At 34.1% G+C, this 18,938-nt stretch overlaps 1 protein-coding gene across 1 annotated transcript; it reads right to left on the minus strand.

Annotated features, from left to right (window-relative positions):
* Positions 1-13,542: 13,542 nt before the first annotated feature.
* Positions 13,543-18,685, minus strand: LOC139877609 (uncharacterized). Its single transcript, XM_071865036.1, has 9 exons — positions 18,530-18,685; positions 18,366-18,428; positions 18,201-18,256; positions 16,541-16,634; positions 16,377-16,437; positions 15,659-15,740; positions 15,157-15,212; positions 14,989-15,052; positions 13,543-13,871 (listed from the first exon to the last, which is right to left on the minus strand). The coding sequence occupies exons 1-9, from the start codon at positions 18,677-18,679 to the stop codon at positions 13,811-13,813; spliced, it is 687 nt and encodes a 228-aa protein (XP_071721137.1). The 5' UTR covers positions 18,680-18,685; the 3' UTR covers positions 13,543-13,810.
* Between the last annotated feature and the right edge of the window lie 253 nt (positions 18,686-18,938).

Below are 18,938 nucleotides of genomic sequence, written 5' to 3' on the forward strand. Positions count from 1 at the left end.
CGAGACCCACAAAGCGCTGTAAGTATACCGTATTGTGTGGGTTATTATTTATCAGCTATGGTTCGGGGGATGAGACCGCATAGCATAATAGGAGGTGGTATTTTTATTACTTTGATTGGTGAATATCTCGGTGTGGATATAAGTCGGGGGGGATTATTAGTAGAAGAACCAGAACCCCGCGATACTATAGGTTTAAATGTATACCATGGTGCGAAAGTTTTGAAGAGGCGAAATAACGCCACAGTACGATACCATGGTAGACATCCACAGGTGGAGAGAAACCAACAGCAAGATAATGTAGGAGGGGGGAATGAGATGCAAGAAATGCAAAGGTTTATAGCTTCTCAGGAATACGAAAATGCTAGACAGAGAGCATTTGAAGATTGGCAAGTTCATCAGAACCAAATCATAGCTCATTGCCAACATATAGGTAGAAACTATATTCCTACACCGAAACCCATCTTCCCTCCCTGGTCTATAGAGATGCAGCCACCGTATCCTACGTATGACCCTGCCGAAGCATTCTATAGCACCTATGGTTATGCCTGGAACCCCTATTGGTACCAGTATCATCCCTAGTATACTTATTTTATATTTGTAATTTGTAATTATTGATACGTTTAATACTTTTGGTAATATTGTAATCATTTTTATAATTATCTAACTTTTATTCTTAGATTTTAATAATTTTTGAATGTGGGGTAATATACCAAACTTCAAAAATATGTATATATGTTTGCAGTTTATCTTATGTACACAACAGGGTAAAACAACGCATTTTCAAAGACTGGCATTAAGTTCAGCAAAAGCAAGTAATTTTGACGACAAGAAGCAAAATATGTGTGAAATAACAAAAAAGACGGAATAAACAAATGACGTGCACCATTTATCATTCAACAAACAAACAACAATATGTTTGAAACTTTGGTAAAATTTAATCACTTTTCTACGCTTATCACCCTCAATAATTTAAATTGTTACTGATTTCTTGCAAATGAGGGCATTGCAAGATCTTAAGTGTGGGAAGGGGTTAAATTCTTTCGGATTTTAAAATTTTTTACTTTATACACTTGGTTACCATTAAAAATACTAGTAAAGTAGTAGTTGTATTAGAATCTAGTGCTCTCTGATAATAAAGAACAGCACTGGTCTTATATACTGACTACCCAATTCTAGTAAAATTTTTCAAAATTTTCAATTAAATGAACTAAAAATCATGTTTATACATATTTATGAACGATAAAACTAGGTTTTAACACCGAAATTATTGTTACCTCGGAAAGGACATAAATTGAGAAACAAACCAAAATGTTAAAATTCATTTAAAATGGAATAGAGGACGATAAAAAGGAAAATAAAAGCCAAGTGTGGAAAAATTTATCAAGTTATCTTAAACATATGTCACATATTTCTGTAACAAATAACTGAAAATACTTTTGCTTTGGACTAAACTAAACTGTTTTACCCGCTGAAAGAAAAGAAAAGATAGATCTACACGATGAATCAATTCCATCATTAAAAGGAAGTAAAGTCTTCCGACAAAGACACGTGCTTCTTGATTTAGGTCATAAAGTTGTCGTCCAGACCAGCTGTAGGTTGACGAAAAATCTAGAAAAGTCATCACTAAAATCAGCAGGAAATCCACGGACCTCAGCATTAAACAGGGTCGCCAAGTGGTCAGATTTATCCTAACCATGAGAAGGATTTATCTCGTACAATGGGGGAGCACCATGCAAATTAGCTGGATAAGACTAATGAATCAGATCCCCAGAAAGGATAATCTCCTTAAAGATTAAAAATTAGCTTTTAAGACTGATATTACTCAATCCTTGAGATTGACCTTAAAGATTGAGAATTCAAACTCATGGAATTCAATGATATCTAAACTCGAGCTTGAACGAGAAAATATTTTGATCAAAATTACAAACCGATTTGTTTTCTGAAAACCCTATTTTCAATGCGTTCATTGAACGTAAAATCCTAGGAATTCACCTGGAATTCATTAGGTCACCTGAACTAAATCGGGTGTCAACCGTAAGAACGGTGGTTGCATAGCATGGTCAAAGACAGGACCTTGTGCCATACCGAAAAATTATAAGGGTGAGCTTTACTATTGCTCCTACCAAGGATAGTAATTGCGTCCGACACGTTATAGACCATAATTAAAAGCATGTCAGGGGACATTGCCTTAACAGTTGCTTGTTCAACGCTTTCCTTTCAACCGGACGGTAGTTTACCGAAAGGTAATATACGGGACAAGTAAACTGGACGTGTTGCTTTCCAAATACAAGGTTAGCAAGTGGGTGACACAAAACCGCAAGTTTTGAGCTAAAATTTTCAAATCTGAAACCCACCAAACCCACAAAAATATTTTGCAAACACCGGTAAAGGGTTATTCCGGAAAACTTATCTAGGGTAAAAACTAGATTTAATTTTCAAAAGATCAAATGTTTTCATAAAGATCCAATTTCCTTAATGGATCTAAATTTTTATAGTCATGTGGGACTGTAAACCATATCGTTACTACCAGTGTTTATACCGCCGTATAGAAATCACTGATGTATAAAGTGTGAAGAATAAAGAAGTGATTCTAGTATTTCAAGACGATATTGCTTGAGGACAAGCAACGCTCAAGTGTGGGAATATTTGATAATGCTAAAAACGAACATATATTTCATAGCATTATTCCTCAAGAAAGACAAGCTTTTAGTTGCAATTGTTCTATTTACAAGTTATATTCGTTTAAATAATAAAAGGTGAAGACAAAAGACAGATTCGACGAATTGAAGACGCAAACGACCAAAAAGCTCAAAAGTACAAAAGACAATCAAAAAGGTTCCAATTATTGATAAGAAACGTCTCGAAATTACAAGAGTACAAGATTCAAAACGCAAAGTACAAGATATTAAATTGTACGCAAGGACGTTCGAAAATCCGAAACCGAGACCAGAGTCAACTCTTAACGCTCGACGCAACGGACTAAAAATTACAAGTTAACTATGTATATAAATATAATATAATATATAATTAATTATATTAATTATATATATATTATATTTATAAATAAAAACCGTCGGCAGAGAAAGACTCCAAAGTGTGAGCTGTAATTTCATTCTCCGCGACTCGCGGAGTTTGAAGGCCAAAATGGCCGCGAGTCGCGGAGCCCCCAGTTTTGAAACTCCCTATAAAGCAAACCGAATTCTGATCATTTTCATCATCTTTTTCTTCTTCTCCTCATACGTAAAATATATATATATATTTATAATTTATATTTTAATTTTAATTATAATTCTAATAATAAGGGTATGTTAGCGAATGTTGTAAGGGTGTAAGTCGAAATTCTGTCCGTGTAACGCTACGCTATTTTTAATCATTGTAAGTTATGTTCAACCTTTTTATATTAATGTCTCGTAGCTAAGTTATTATTATGCTTATTTAAAACGAAGTAATCATGATGTTGGGCTAATTACTAAAATTGGGTAATTGGGCTTTGTACCATAAATGGGGTTTGGACAAAAGAACGACACTTGTGGAAATTAGACTATGGGCTATTAATGGGCTTTATATTTGTTTAACTAAATGATAGTTTGTTAATGTTAATATAAAGATTTACAATTGGGCGTCCCTATAAATTACCATATACACTCGATCGGACACGATGGGCGGGGTATTTATATGTACGAATAATCGTTCATTTAACCGGACACGGGAATGGATTAATAGCCACTAGAATAATTAAAACAGGGGTGAAATTATGTACAAAGGACAATTGGTATAATTGATAACAAAATATTAAAACCTTGGGTTACACTCAGTCGACATCCTGGTGTAATTATTAAACAAAGTATTAAAATCTTGTTACAGTTTAAATCCCCAAATAGTTGGAATATTTAACTTCGGGTATAAGGATAATTTGACGAGGACACTCGCACTTTATATTTATGACTGATGGACTGTTATGGACAAAAACCAGACGGACATATTAAATAATCCAGGACAAAGGACAATTAACCCATGGGCATAAAACTAAAATCAACACGTCAAACATCATGATTACGGAAGTTTAAATAAGCATAATTCTTTTATTTCATATTTAATTTCCTTTATTTTATATTTAATTGCACTTCTAATTATCGCACTTTTATTTATTGTTATTTAATCGCACTTTTAATTATCGTACTTTTTAATTATCGCAAGTTTATTTTATCGCACTTTTATTGCAATTTCATTATCGTTATTTATTTTACGCTTTAATTTAAGTCTTTTATTTATTTTTAATATTTTACATTTGGTTTTAACTGCGACTAAAGTTTTAAAATCGACAAACCGGTCATTAAACGGTAAAAACCCCCTTTATAATAATAATATTACTTATATATATGTTTGTATTTTTATAAAAGTAAATTAATATAGCGTTGAGCTTTGTTTAAAAAAGATTCCCTGTGGAACGAACCGGACTTACTAAAAACTACACTACTGTACGATTAGGTACACTGCCTATAAGTGTTGTAGCAAGGTTTAAGTATATCCGTTCTCTAAATAAATAAATATCTTGTGTAAAAATGTATCGTATTTAATAGTATTTCCTGCTAAAATTAATAACTATTTTATATACACCCCGCTGCACATCAAATTCCTATCGTTAAAGTTCGGTGGAACGCGAGAAGAGGACCAGAGTTCACGTGGGAGCGTGAAGATCAGATGAGGCTGAAGTATCCGCAATTATTTCCTGAGAAAACCACTTCAGCGGACGATCACTAAAATTTCGGGACGAAATTTTCAATAACAGGTGGGTAATGTAACAACCCTGATTTTTCCGTTACTTTCGTTAACCTTCCGTTAATTTATTTAACGGCGATTATTTAACTTTTATGCGTTTACGTGTATTAAATGCGTACTTGACCTTTGGAGGGCTTCAATAATTAATATGGGTTGATATTAATTCAAATAAATATTTCGGATAATGAAATACGATAAAAACGAAATGATTTTGATAATAGCTTTTTGAGCAACGAAACGCTCGGGTTTATTTTAATAATTAAATTAATTAATTATTAACTTTTTAAAATATTTAATTTATTGGATTTTTAATAAATTAAGCGATTGGTTGCGTTTAATGATCGGATTAGCGTTTCGGGCCTTTGGTACGACTAAACGACACTTAAAATGGACCACGAATACGCGCTTTTGCAAAACGAGAGCCCGAAAACCCATCCCATGGGGCCCATCTGCCGAAACCCCCTCCCCACCCCTTTTATGTCTAAAACTTGTAACTTTAGGGACTTATGTGCAATTTAGGATAACTAGGGATGATATAAATAGAAGTAATAAACCTAATTAGAATTAAGAACATAAAAACGCAGCTTTTTCTTCCCTCCTTCTCCCTCCCATCGTCGACCATGTCACCACCACCATACCATCAATTTTTGATTTTTAGATTAAACCTTGAACACGAAAGTTGTAATTCCCGATCTCCTCTACGCGTTGGTGTATTTAATTTAGCGATCAAAGGTATAATTGCATGAACCCTAAATCTTAAAAATCTGATTTTCATGTGACTTTCATAGTTATGTTGTCAATTGCTCAAGTATATACGCGTACGTGTTAATTGTAATCGTTATTTTGATTGTTTGATGCGCTAGGGTTTAAAAACGAATTTGTATTTGTTTGATCAGAAAAATTAAGTTTTTAAAATGTTAATTATGATGTTATAATCAGATTCCTTGCGAAAAACTATTGAGTTTAGGCTTTGGATTCGCTTGATTTCGTTTTCGTATGATTAAGTTATGTCGATTTGAATTATCGTTGTATTTTTGTTGCTTGATCAGAAATCTGGTATTGATAGAAAGCGAATTGGATTGTGAGACTTATACCACTGGAAATATAATTTAAAAACACTCAAGTTGGATTAGGATATCATGTCATTTGCTTATGTATAGCCCGAGATATGCTAGAATTAGTGTAAATGTAGTTTTATACAGCACTTGCATGAAAATAACCTTGTTTGATAAAATGTGTTAACTTATGTGATTAAAGCTTTGCATATTTGAAAAATAGACAAAAATTAATTCATATTTCATGTAGATATCATAGGTTAATTGTATCTAGATCTTCGGATAATCGTATGCGAATGTGACTAACGAAATGGGAATCGAATCTGTAAATTGAACACGGTTTTGTACTCTGTGAATCTTGTGAATTGTTTGAGCATGTATACTTCTGGAAAATGAAACTTAACATTATATGTGACTTATTGTTAGTTTATGTCAATCTCTGAAACCTTATGCATTGGGCACAATAGAGCCATACTTTATGTGAATTCTGATTTGAATTGAAAACTGAATGATCAACTTTCACGAATAAACTGTACAAATTGGCTAAACAAAAGTTGCTATATTTTTGATATGTGTTACTTTGATTTGTTCTTGAACTATGTCCACTGGTCTTGTATCAATTGTATGTTCCTAACTCCGGTTATAGCCAAAATGAAATCAGTGCACGGTCAGAAACTGACTTGGCAAACCCCAAATGTATCCCTTCTGATTCCTGACTTTTAATTGTCGTATGAGTCCCTGGCCGGACTTTTTGGAATCTATTTTAAGTCTAATTATTATCTGGAGCTTTTCATATTTACTTGAATTTTTTACTATGAGATAATGTGCTAAGTATGCTACGTGTTCATAAACTTTGTGCATAACGATAAACTGAAATTGTGAAAATGATCATTCATGACCTGAAACGTATTGTTTGACTTAGGTTTGACTTATTAACCAATATTTGACATGAACCTACTGATTTTGACTTTAGTTGACTACTTTGACCAAGTTTGACTTTCGGTTTGACTTCGGTTGACTTGGTTTGACTTGCATGATATAGTTGACTTTTACTTTAAAACGCGTCGAGTCGAGCAAAAAGACAACGTACACTATGAAACCACACTTATTTAAGATATATATATTGACCAACCTACATACATATACTTAGGTTACATTACTCGGGTCTAAACCGTACAAGTCATTTGTCTTTCATTCCGAGCTTATTCAAAGGTGAGTCTACAGTCCCGCTTTTTACATGTTTCCAGGGATGAGAATACACGCTGTTATATTTACATTTTCAAATACTTTTATATTGACATGAGTACTACACATATGCATAATGAGTTTGTTCAAAAAGCCTCTAGCTTGAATACTTTTAATACCATCGGTGTGAGCACAATTTAGATGGACGGATCCGTTAGGTTGACAACCTCACCCACTATAAAAGCAGTGGTGCATTTACTTTGAACATTAAATACATTTGAACAAGTGTATAAAATTTTACGAGGTAAGGTCGGGTGTAGTGGTTTCTATACTCGGGTTAATGCTAGTATTCAGGTGCTCGGTTTATGCAAGCGATAGAATCTCGTGGTCAATGAAATTAAACTATTTTTCTGATAACTGTTTTTCAGATACTGTTACATTACTTTAAACCTGTAGATTCACCAACATTATTTGTTGACCTGTTTTTGCGTGTTGTTATTCTCAGGTCCTTAAGAGGTATGCTTCCGCTGTGTTTGCTGCATGTCTGGCCGTGGAGTCAGCATTTGATTTTAAAGAACATTATTTACTTTCGCATTTAAAACTTTTATACTGTTTAAATACTGTTGGCTTGTGGTTACGATCACAACAGTGTTTCTATTTTGGGATTTCTGACTTTTGTTTTTGAAAGTTATTAATTTAAATAAAATTAAATGCGATTGCTTTAAACGTCTCATATAGAGGGCGTAACTGTTAACTGTGGGACCGGAATTAACACGCCGTCAGATGGTATTTTGGCGGGGTGTTATAACTAAGCTGATTGTTGATTCTGTTTCTGCTAATTCAAGTGATGGGAGTACGAGTTACTCACATCCACCTGGATTTTCTTGGGTTGATAAATATGATAATAACAAGCAGTGTTTCGTTTCTTCGGTAAGTTGTCATACCCCATTTACCATTATTAATCATGACATTGATCCTTCTCAAAGTTTAGACCAAAGTGAAGATATCTTTGATATTGGAGAATTGTTGGGTTACCATTTTAAGGGTAACAAGAAAGCTTTGAACCGTGATTCAGATAGTTTTGGTTTTAGATGAAGATATTATCTATCAATTGTTGTGGATCGTTGATGTTTGATAAAAGAAATTGGATCAAGAATTTATGTGTTACGTTAAATATTGATTTCTTGGGCATTCAAGAATCAAAGTTGTCTCGTTTTAATATGTCTCGTCTTAAAACATTTTGGGGTAATCATAATTTTGATTATGCTGTAAGTTTGTCTCGTGGTTTCTCAGGAGGCATTATTTCTTTATGGGACCCGAATGTTTTTGGTAAAAGTCATATTTGGTATGACGATAATTTCGTTATTGTTAAAGGGACTTGGTTTCGTGTCAATTTAGAAGTTTTTTTGGTGAATGTGTATGCTCCTCAATCTTTGGCGGATAAAGCAACTCTTTGGTCTAAGATTTCGACGTTTGTTTCAACACACCCAGGTGAGTATATTTTTATGGGTGATTGGAATTCTGTTAGAAATGAAGATGAACGTTATGGTTCCATTTTTTGCTCTCAAGATGTGAGTATTTTTAATGAGTTTATTGAGTCTAATGATTTGTATGAAGTGCCGTTAGGTGGTCTTCAATTCACTTGGAGAAACAAACAGGGCAATAAATTCAGCAAGATCGATCGTTTTTTCATTACGAACAATGTGCTAAATTTTTTTGATGATTTAAAAGGATTAGTGTTGCCTCGGGGTTTTTCGGATCATTCTCCTATTATTTTGTTTCAAGATAAAGTTGATTTCGGCCCGACTTATTTTAAGATTTTTGACTCGTGGTTTGCACGAACAGATTTTGAGTCTACGGTTCGGAGTGCTTGGGACACTATTAAAGCCAACCAAAATTTGGACATTGTTGCTAAATTTCGCCTTCTAAAAGGCCATTTGAAAAGTTGGATCCACTCGTCTAGATCCGTCGAAGCTGGTCGTTTAAAAGAGATAACGGACAAGATAATTGATTTAGACTCTATTATTAATGCTGGTACTGCAAGTATTGTGCAGGTCGACCTTCGAAATGAATTTGCTGCCGAAAAGGAGGAGTTATCTAAACTCATCGATCTTGATTCTCGTCAGAAAGCTAGTGTTAAATGGGACGTAGAGGGTGATGAAAACACTAAATTTTTTCATTGTTCTCTTAAACGCAAACGCCGCATTCTATATATTCAAGGTTTACTCATTGATGGGGTTTGGATAGATGATCCTAATGATATTAAATCTAAATTCTTTGATTATTACAAGTCCAAATTTGAAGCCCTTCAAATTGATGCTGACTTTGGCAACATCAGACCGAATATATGCTTATCCGATAATGAAGCTAAGTGTCTTGAAGCTGATGTTGATGACGCAGAGATAAAAAATGCGGTTTGGAGTTGTGGTAGTTCTAAAGCCTCGGGACCAGACGGTATTTCGTTTCGTTTTTTAAAACATTTTTGGGATATATTCAAGTTTGATTTTTGCAGGGACGTTAGAGAGTTTTTCTCTTCCTGTAATATGCCCAAAGGAACTAATTCGGCGTTTTTTTCGTTAATCCCAAAGGTTAATAATCCGGTTCTCATTAATGATTTTCGTCCTATATCTTTGGTGGGTTGTTTCTATAAAACGGTCACTAAGATATTGACCAATAGATTACAAGGTGTTATTGATAAGATTATTAGCCCGGTGCAGTCGGCGTTTATTTCAGGTCGTCAGATTCTAGATGGCCCTCTTATGTTAAGCGAGATTATTTCATGGTACAAGAAGAAAAATAAAAAGATGCTTCTTTTTAAGGTGGATTTCGAGAAAGCGTATGATTCTGTTAATTGGGAGTATCTTTTATTTATGTTATCGTCGCTGGGGTTCGGTCATAAATGGTGTTCGTGGATAAAAGGTTATTTATGTTCGGCTAAGACTTCTGTTTTAGTTAATGGCAGCCCAACTCGAGAGTTTTGTTTGAAGAGGGGTTTGAGACAGGGCGATCCTCTTAGCCCTTTTCTTTTTATCATTGTTATGGAAGGCCTTCATTTAGCCTTTCGTCGTGCCATGGAAATAAATTTTATTTGTGGGATTAAAGTCGGTATGGATAACATTCATTTATCTCATTTTATTTATGCAGATGATGTGATTATTTTTTCAGACTTGAGTGCCCAAGAGATGAGGCGTATCATCCTTATTTTGGAGATTTTTCATAGAGTTTCCGGGTTGAGATTAAACGTTACTAAGTCTCATATTTTTGGCATAGGTGTGGTTGATTCCGAGACCATATCTATTGCCAATAGTGTGGGGGTTCGGGTTGGTTCGTTTCCTACGACGTATTTGGGAATTCCTATTGGCTCGAGCATGAAAGCCATTGCGAAGTGGGATACGTTATGTGAGAAGTTTCGATCTAAATTGTCTTCTTGGAAGGCAAGTCTTATTTCTGCAGGTGGTCGTTTGACTCTCGTCAAAGCTGTGATGGGTAGTATTGGTATTTATCTCATGTCGTTGTTTAAATGCCCCGAAACTGTTTTAAAAAGACTTGAATCAATTCGAGCTAGATTCTTTTGGGGTGGTAACAATCCGGTTAAGAAGATGGCGTGGTTAAAGTGGGATAAAGTTCTCGCTCCTTTTGATAAAGGCGGTCTTAATGTGGGAAGTCTTAAAGCGTTCAACTTAGCGTTAATTTATAAATGGAGATGGAGATATTTGACAAGTCCGAATGATATGTGGGTGACTATCATAAAACCAATTCATGGAAATTGTTTTATTGTTACTGCCTCATCTAATTCTACAGTTTGGTCAAATATTGTGAACACTTGCTCCAAATGTTGCACTGATGAGCTTATTCCTACTGATATATTTCGCATGACCATCGGTAACGGCCGTCATATTCGCTTTTGGCTCGATTATTGGTCGGGTAATGCCCCTTTAGCTTCACGTTTCAACAGATTGTACCACTTAGATTCGGCCCCGAATAATTCTGTTGCAAACAAGCTTGTAAACGGAGTTTGGCAAATTGCGTGGGTCAGGGAGAATTTAAGGGGTAGAAACGATCAATTGTTTAATGATTTACTCGAGGAACTGGGCTGTCCGGTTCTGAATGACCGGCCTGATTCTTGGTCTTGTTCCATTAGTAATGAAGGTATGTACACGGTTAAAGATGCTAGAGAGTACATTGATCGACGTTTTTTTGCTTCGTCTCCTATTGAAACTATTTGGTTCAAACACGTCCCGCGCAAAGTTAACATATTTTTATGGCGTTTCCGATTAGATTGTCTTCCCGTTCGTTGGAACCTATCCGCGAAAGGGATAGATATCAATTCCGTTGTGTGCCCGATTTGTAACAATGGGGTTGAGACTCGAGATCATTTGTTTTTCGAGTGCGATTTAGCACGCGAGTTATGGCATAAAATTCGATTATGGCTGAATTGTGGTATGCCCCATTTTGATTCGTGGTACTCGTTTATTTCATGGTTAGAAGGCATTCGTTTACAAGTTTCGTCTAACAAGCGTATCATCGCGGTTATGGTGTCTACTATGTGGGCGTTGTGGCGTTTCCGAAACGGTGTTGTTTTTCATGATTATTTTTGTAGTAAAAGTAGTTTATTTGATGTTATTAGATTAATTACTTTTCGTTGGATCAAAAATAGAGGTCATCTAGTTTCAAATTGGAACTCATGGCTTTCTATTCCTTTGTAATCATCCCTTAACGACTTGTTAGGGATCGTTTTTTTTTCTTCTTATATATTCATTTTTTGGCCGTAAAAAAAAAGTCCTTGTGTTTTGCATCAAATTAGACCAATAGCTCTTATCTTTTGAAAATTATACGAATCATCCTTGAACGATAAAGAAATGCACGCCATCCATCCCCGCCTTTAACTCATGATGAAATCTCTGTTAAATTTAACGGAGGTTCTTTGTAATCCTTATTTTCGTTCACATGTACTACAAGGTGCATCTCAGTTTATTTGTTATATATCAACCAAAGTAAATTATTGTTAGTAGAGAAAGGACCTCCTAATGAAAATGCAAATCTAACGGGTAGTCTAACAGACGTTAAAGGTAGGGATGAAAACCTCTCTGGAGTCAATCTGGAGCTCCATCTTTCAAGCAGTTTGATTAATACGATGGACATAGCGAAACTCGAACACATGACCTTAACCCCAAGCCCCACACACGAGTAGGGATGGCAATGGATCTAAAAAATCCAAGATCCGCGGGTACCCGCACCCGTGATGGGCAGGTAAAATCAAGAATCTTTACCCTCGGGTGGGCGATGGATGTAATCTTGTACCCGCTGACGGGTCGCGGGCGGGTGATGGATGTATTACATCCGTTGCCGGTTAAATCCGATCCAAGAATCCGATATACCCGTTCGAAGAATCCGTGGATATATCCGTCAAATAATCCGTGGCATACACTGTAGAATGCATTCAACCGATATTTGCTTGTATTATTCAAACATTTAATAAGTACCTTAATATTAAATTACTTAAAAGAAGTAAAAAGACCATGTTCATTTTGCGTTTTGCATTACACAATTACACTTATCTATGGTTGAACATATTGGGTTTTCAAATCTCAGACTCTTAGTATACCATGCGCTTTTTGATTTACCCTTCTCCAATTCTCTGATGTCTCTTCAAGTTTTCAAGAAAGTTTGATTTCCTTTCTCAATTCTAACGCAAGTCCACAAAAATTATATTAACAAAGTTTACATTACAATAGTATAATCTCAAATAATGTCTAGAAACTCATACTACTATATTAGTTCATTGACTTCAAAAAATTTTCAAACAATAACATAGAAATTTGGTGATCGATCACTATTAAATTCCAGTAATTTGATGCGTGCAAGTAGTACTAGACTACTAGTATAACGTATTTTGAGTAATTTAATATAGATACGAATGTAGTAATATTTTATGAATAAGATCCGCGGGTAAATCCGTCGCCCGCGGATATCCGCGGGTACGGGCGTGGATCTAAAATTAAATCCGATAATGAAGATCCGCGGGTTGACGGGTTGACAAAAAATCCGCGGGTACGGGTGATGGATTCAATGAATCCGCATCCACGACCCGCGGTGCCATCCCTACACACCAGGTGTGATGATACCAATGAAGCAAGCTAAGAATCACTTGAGAAACATTGAATAAAATCATAGAATGTGATAATCAAGTTCTCAATTATTTATGAGAAGAGGGGTCGAACAAGTTGTACCTTAGAGCATAATGAGCTTAATAATTTCTAAGAGTTGTCAAATAATTGTGTACACTACTAGTCTCGTTTAAGTAGCTAGGTACTATATAAAGTGGATCTTTCGAAACCACTCGTACACTTATCGTAGCTCGCTTGTTTTCGTAGTTACATTACTTAAACCACCAATTACCCACTCCACTGTTGCATTTGCATTGACAAAGATCACCCATGGTTTGTCTTGTATTATTGAGACAAATTATCTACCTACTACTAAGACTATCATGGCGTAGTATAATTTGGTAAGTTTTATGACAATCAAACCGTTTGGATACATTATATCCCGAAACAAACGGTAATTAGTAAAAAAAAAAAAAAATTACCCAAATTGACACTTAAGTAATATATTTTGGGAGTATGTCTTCCCTTGAAGTGAAGTGTTTTGATATCCCAGGTACTAAATTTACAGTTTACTACCTCGAACTTCTTTTGAATTCACTGTAAATCCAGAACTACAATTTTCTGACAAGAGATAAGCGAATATTCAAGTGAGCTTATAGATCAACGAGTTCAAATATGTTTTTTTCATTCGACCTTTGCTACACCCCCGGGCATGCTACTTTCAGCTACTGTCTCTCTAACAAACCTGGAAGAAAAAAAAGCCACAGGACAAACCAAATAAACAACCTTTTTTGACAATCACACACTTTTAATTCTTATAAACGACCTTTTTTGGCCGAAAAAACAAATATTGAATAATTATAGATCCAAAGATTTAAATGAGATTTGTTTCAGTCTGATTGACAAGTAACATCGACCTAACTAAATTACTGGGTACTAAATGTTAGGTCGAAATCCTTGTTAATCCATGATTATTAAGGGGTTGTTCACTAAAAACAGATCAATTTTCAGATCAAGTGACATATTAAGTGACAAAGAAACAACAATTTTACTTATTGAATTAAGAACTCTACAGAAACACAGATCATTAAATGAAAAGTAAACAGTGTGGTTCCCTTTTGATGTGATAATATGAAAATAAATGTATTGAGAGAGTTTTGAAAATGTAAATGCATTCATTTAGCTTCAAGGTTACATAAGTTGGTATAATGGTCAAAAGGTTCTAAAATAGAAGGTGGAGGGAGTATTTATAGGCTATACCCCCTCCTTAAAAATCATTGCTTAATTACACAATTACACAAGTTACACTATTAATATGTCCCAACATTAAATTTTAATTCGATGTAATTTAAAAAAAACTATAATGAGGACCTAGTATGGGCATAGAATTTAAATACGTGACTCGACAAATTCTTTTTGTGGTACATCGAAGAGCAAGAGAAAAGGAAAATAAAATCTATGAAGATGAGAGTTGTTCATTATCTTAAATAAAACAATTTTTAGTTTATCAAATTCTGTTCGGCACATTTACCTGAATGGAAGTATTTGGGTTGTTCATTATCTTCAAAGAATCAAAATAGGTGATATATTAAAAAAAAAAAAAAAAAAAGGATCAAGAAATCGGTCAAGGGGTTAAAGTAACCCAAAAGTATTTTTAAATATTTTAAACATCCCAAATCGCTTTGTTATACAAAACAACAGTTAAATAGAAGCATTAACAGGTGGGTCGCCCTAAACTATTTGAACCCATTATCACTACCCAACTCGTCATTACATGTTATTAACGAGCCACTACATAATTATTAGAAGAAGATGAAACTTGACAATGAAATATGCTACAAAAAAGGAAATGAAAGTTATACCTCTCAAGTTTATCACGAGATGATTGCAGAATGTAAATAGAAAGAACAAATGTCATAAGAAGCCCTGTTATTGAACAAGAGAACTATCATAAGCTTATGTTTTTTTTTTTTGCTTTCTAAATCGTACAAAAACAAGATTTTATTCATGTGTGATCTAAAAGTATTTACCTGATCCAAAGAGAACATAGAACCCAGTAGCGACATCTATTTCTGATTGTTCCTCCCTAAAAAAAGGTCATCCATTAGTTACAATAACCAGGTGCACATTACAACAGGTCAAATGTATGGATCACAAAGTAACCCTGATCTGTCAGGTTGACTCGCAAACACTAGTTTATCCACTTTTACATATTTTTAAATGCTCATTGCAATAATTTTGGCAACAAAGAGATTATTAGTGTGATTCTCTGATCATGCATTATAGCCACAAAAATAGACAGTGAGCAACCGTTAACCCATTTTCCCTATTCGTCCCATTCGCCTTTTAGCTAATCCTGTTTGACTTTGGACTTTGGGATAATACATAAACCATATATACACATTCCAAACTAGATGGGTAGAAAGTGTCACCTCTACTTTTGCATTTGAGATACTAGTTCTTCAACATTGATGAACAATGAACCAAAAATTGTAATTAGGCATAACCAGATGAGAAATAACAAAAACTAACCATGTGTATCTGACTAGCACATGTTTTGGCCATATCTGGGCGTCCCAAAATTGCTTACTAATGTCGGGATGAAGCTCCAAATCTGCTCAGTACAAGAAATTCAGCACAGTAAATATACAAAAGAGAACATAAACTTCAACAAAAATAAATACACTAGCTAACAATGAAAAATCAAATGTTATTTGATGATCCCACAACTTCAAAGTTTTACCACATCCTTGTAAAATGAGAAAAGCATAAGAAAAGTTATACTGATTGGCCTCTTGTTTTGATATTTGGGTAGCTTTGGCAAAAACATTTTAAATACTTGGGTACCCTATCATTGCCTTATAGTTCTTTCTTTTTTGTTTCTTTAATCAGTTCTAACTAGTAGTTTCAAAGTTTAATAGAAAAAGAAAAAGTGCAATCTAATGGAAAATATTAATGTTCAAGGATATCAAAACTCGAGTAATCAATGTCAAAGAATTAGAAGACTTTATATATAGCATGACACAGAAAGATGAATACCAGTTGAACTGCCAAAATACTTCATACATTTGTTAATTGACAAACAACAAATAACACTTAGGGCTTACTGGTAATTAATTTATGGAATAAAGTCTTCGGCTGGTCAACTACATGCCCATGAATCACGTATAACTTTAACAATCAAATAGCTATCATAGTAGAATAATTTTGGTCACTGTATAATATAAATGTAAAGGAAATGGTAACCTACAATGATGTGGCATGTCAACAACGTTAGCCGTGACACCAAGAAAATCACTTCCTGAGTACCTCTGCACTCATGCAAATTAAAACTCCATGGTCACATAAGAATAAGAATAAGAAGATATTATAACATATAAAAAAATATCAATTAGTATATTATAAAAGAAATACCAGATGGACATCAATCATTGGGACCTCAGATTTCTTACGATTTACCACAAGTAGCCATGGAATATAATATTTCTCTTTTCCAACTTGAAACGATCTGCACTCGATCATTCTCAGGGTTAGATTAAATAAAAGCTTATTAAAAATTCTAGGTATAACTAGACAAAAGGAGAAAAGTTGAAGATAAAAAAAATATAAAGACAGGTAAACCGAAAGCTATAATACACCAAACCTCACTAACTTAACAACTGATAATTATACTCATACCATAATGACCTAATTCCCCTGCTCACACCACTAGACCCTTTTCTTTCTTCAATTTCATATTGCCACAAACATAACTTTGTACAGAGTACCCCAAAACATATGGGTATACAATGAGATTTTAGAAATTCATTAACTTATTTTGTTAATAGGTAGACTCATTTTATTAAATAGTACACTACTGTCCTTTATTGTATTATAAATATGACAAGATCCTTTCTGCATGAAGAGAATTATTTACAGACATGAAAGGCCAAAAAATCAAGTTTATAAGCTATAAGTAATGTTAACCTTATAAGCTATAAGCTACAATACACCAAACCTCACTAACTTAGCAACTGATAATTATACTCATACCATATTGACCTAATTCCCCTGCTCACACCACTAAACCCTTTTCTTTCTTCAATTTCATATTGCCACAAACATAACTTCGTACAGAATACCCCATAACAAATGGGTATACAATGAGGTTTGACGCACTCAAAACTTACATATAAGTTAGACGCATTTCGGATCCTTGGACACACTTATATATGTTCAATCATTCGTCATGTGTTAGCTGTATATTACTTAGGAAAGCAGGGAAGTTCAACTATGTCATTTTAGTAGCCTATAAGTAGAGGGCAATAAAAATTAGGAACGCTTATGATTGTAGCCAAAACTATTTGAATTGCTAAGCATCGCATGAAAAGCGTGTCTACCTCTTGAAAGCATACCGCTAATTAAGACAGAGTACTAATACTTATTTACATACATAAAAGGCCAAATAATCAAGTTTCTTATAAGCTACAAGTAAAGTTAACCTTTTTACTCAAACCTTATTAACCAATAACCAGTTTCACCAATACGCTAATGAAGTAGACAACTTATGGAAACTAACTTTTGTATCCTAAAACACCGATGTATGCCAAAATGCCAATATATTGAATCTGGTATTCAATCCATAACACTACCATCAACCAAATAATAAGCACACTATCTGAAAAACAGAAAAAGATAATGTATATGGTTGCATCATATGGATTAAAATTCATACAGATTTTAAGTAAAATTAGGAGACGTAGTAAATCTTTTATTGCAACAAACGCACTTAAGTTAAGCTTATTACCGAGAACTAAATGCACTTATCATTAAACCTGTGCAGTGATGCTCAATTTGAATGCAATAAGCACCACAAAAGTACTTATGTATAACCTTTCCCAAACACACTCTTAATAATTTATGCCCTAATTTGACAAAGTATTAGTAGCACTAGTCTGTATTCCAGCAATCATACACTGTCTATGTTAACAAATCATACAATACAAATTGTAGAAATAAATGAAAATGAAAATAAATAAATGAAAATAAATAAATAAATAACAAAAAAAATTGTATTGATTGGAAGGAGTCTCACATTTTGTAAGGATCAGCACCAGTGAAACCAGTAGGTTTAGATATAGGAACCAAAACCTGTACAAGATAAAAAATAAAATAAAATAAATAAAAATTTCAATAAATACATAGATTTAAATAATTAAATTTAAATTCTACAAAATCATAAGATATAAACACGAATTACCTCACGATTTACACCAAAAATCGGGCAATGTCGACCGATCATATCATGCCAAACAGTTCGTGACTGTAGTAACAGCAAAATAAGATCTGTGAATTTCAGTGTGTATAATCATATTCATATAATTTACAAAATTAGGGCTCAAATTGAGTACGGAGGGTACATACGGAGTGATATTGGCCCATTTTGCTCATCGGAACGATATCTCCGGGCCTGTAAGCTGCAGTATATGAAATCATTGATGATAATGTTAATAATAATGATAATAAGATGTTACTGCTGCTGATGATTGTCATGAATTTTAAGTGTTTCGCCATTTTTTAAGTTGCAGAAGCAAAAAAAAACCCTAAAATGTGTTTGGGAGCTAATTAACGATGATTTTGCCCTGTTTCTGAGCAAGTGAGATACCCGGATTAAATATTTTCTAGATTCTATTTTAAAATTAAAGGAGGCAGTGGTTTAATGGTAGAATTCCACGTATGACAGTGAAGACCTCCGCTCGAGTCTAAGCGGCTAATATCATTAGTGTATTTTTATTTTTTTATCTTTTTTTTTTTTTTTTAAAAGCAACAATTT

Source organism: Rutidosis leptorrhynchoides, chromosome 11, assembly GCF_046630445.1.
Source record: "Rutidosis leptorrhynchoides isolate AG116_Rl617_1_P2 chromosome 11, CSIRO_AGI_Rlap_v1, whole genome shotgun sequence".
Taxonomy (NCBI): Eukaryota; Viridiplantae; Streptophyta; class Magnoliopsida; order Asterales; family Asteraceae; genus Rutidosis; species Rutidosis leptorrhynchoides.

What these genes read in the sequence shown, in the direction of transcription:
- LOC139877609 (XM_071865036.1), bottom strand. Translation starts at nt 18,679, where the DNA reads ATGGCGAAACACTTAAAATTCATGACAATCATCAGCAGCAGTAACATC. An exon ending in GGTGCTGATCCTTACAAAAT is followed by an intron (nt 16,635 to 18,200) that starts GTGAGACTCCTT and finishes GATCGAGTGCAG; the next exon opens with ATCGTTTCAAGTTGGAAAAG. An exon ending in CAATGATTGATGTCCATCTG is followed by an intron (nt 16,438 to 16,540) that starts GTATTTCTTTTA and finishes GCATGAGTGCAG; the next exon opens with AGGTACTCAGGAAGTGATTT.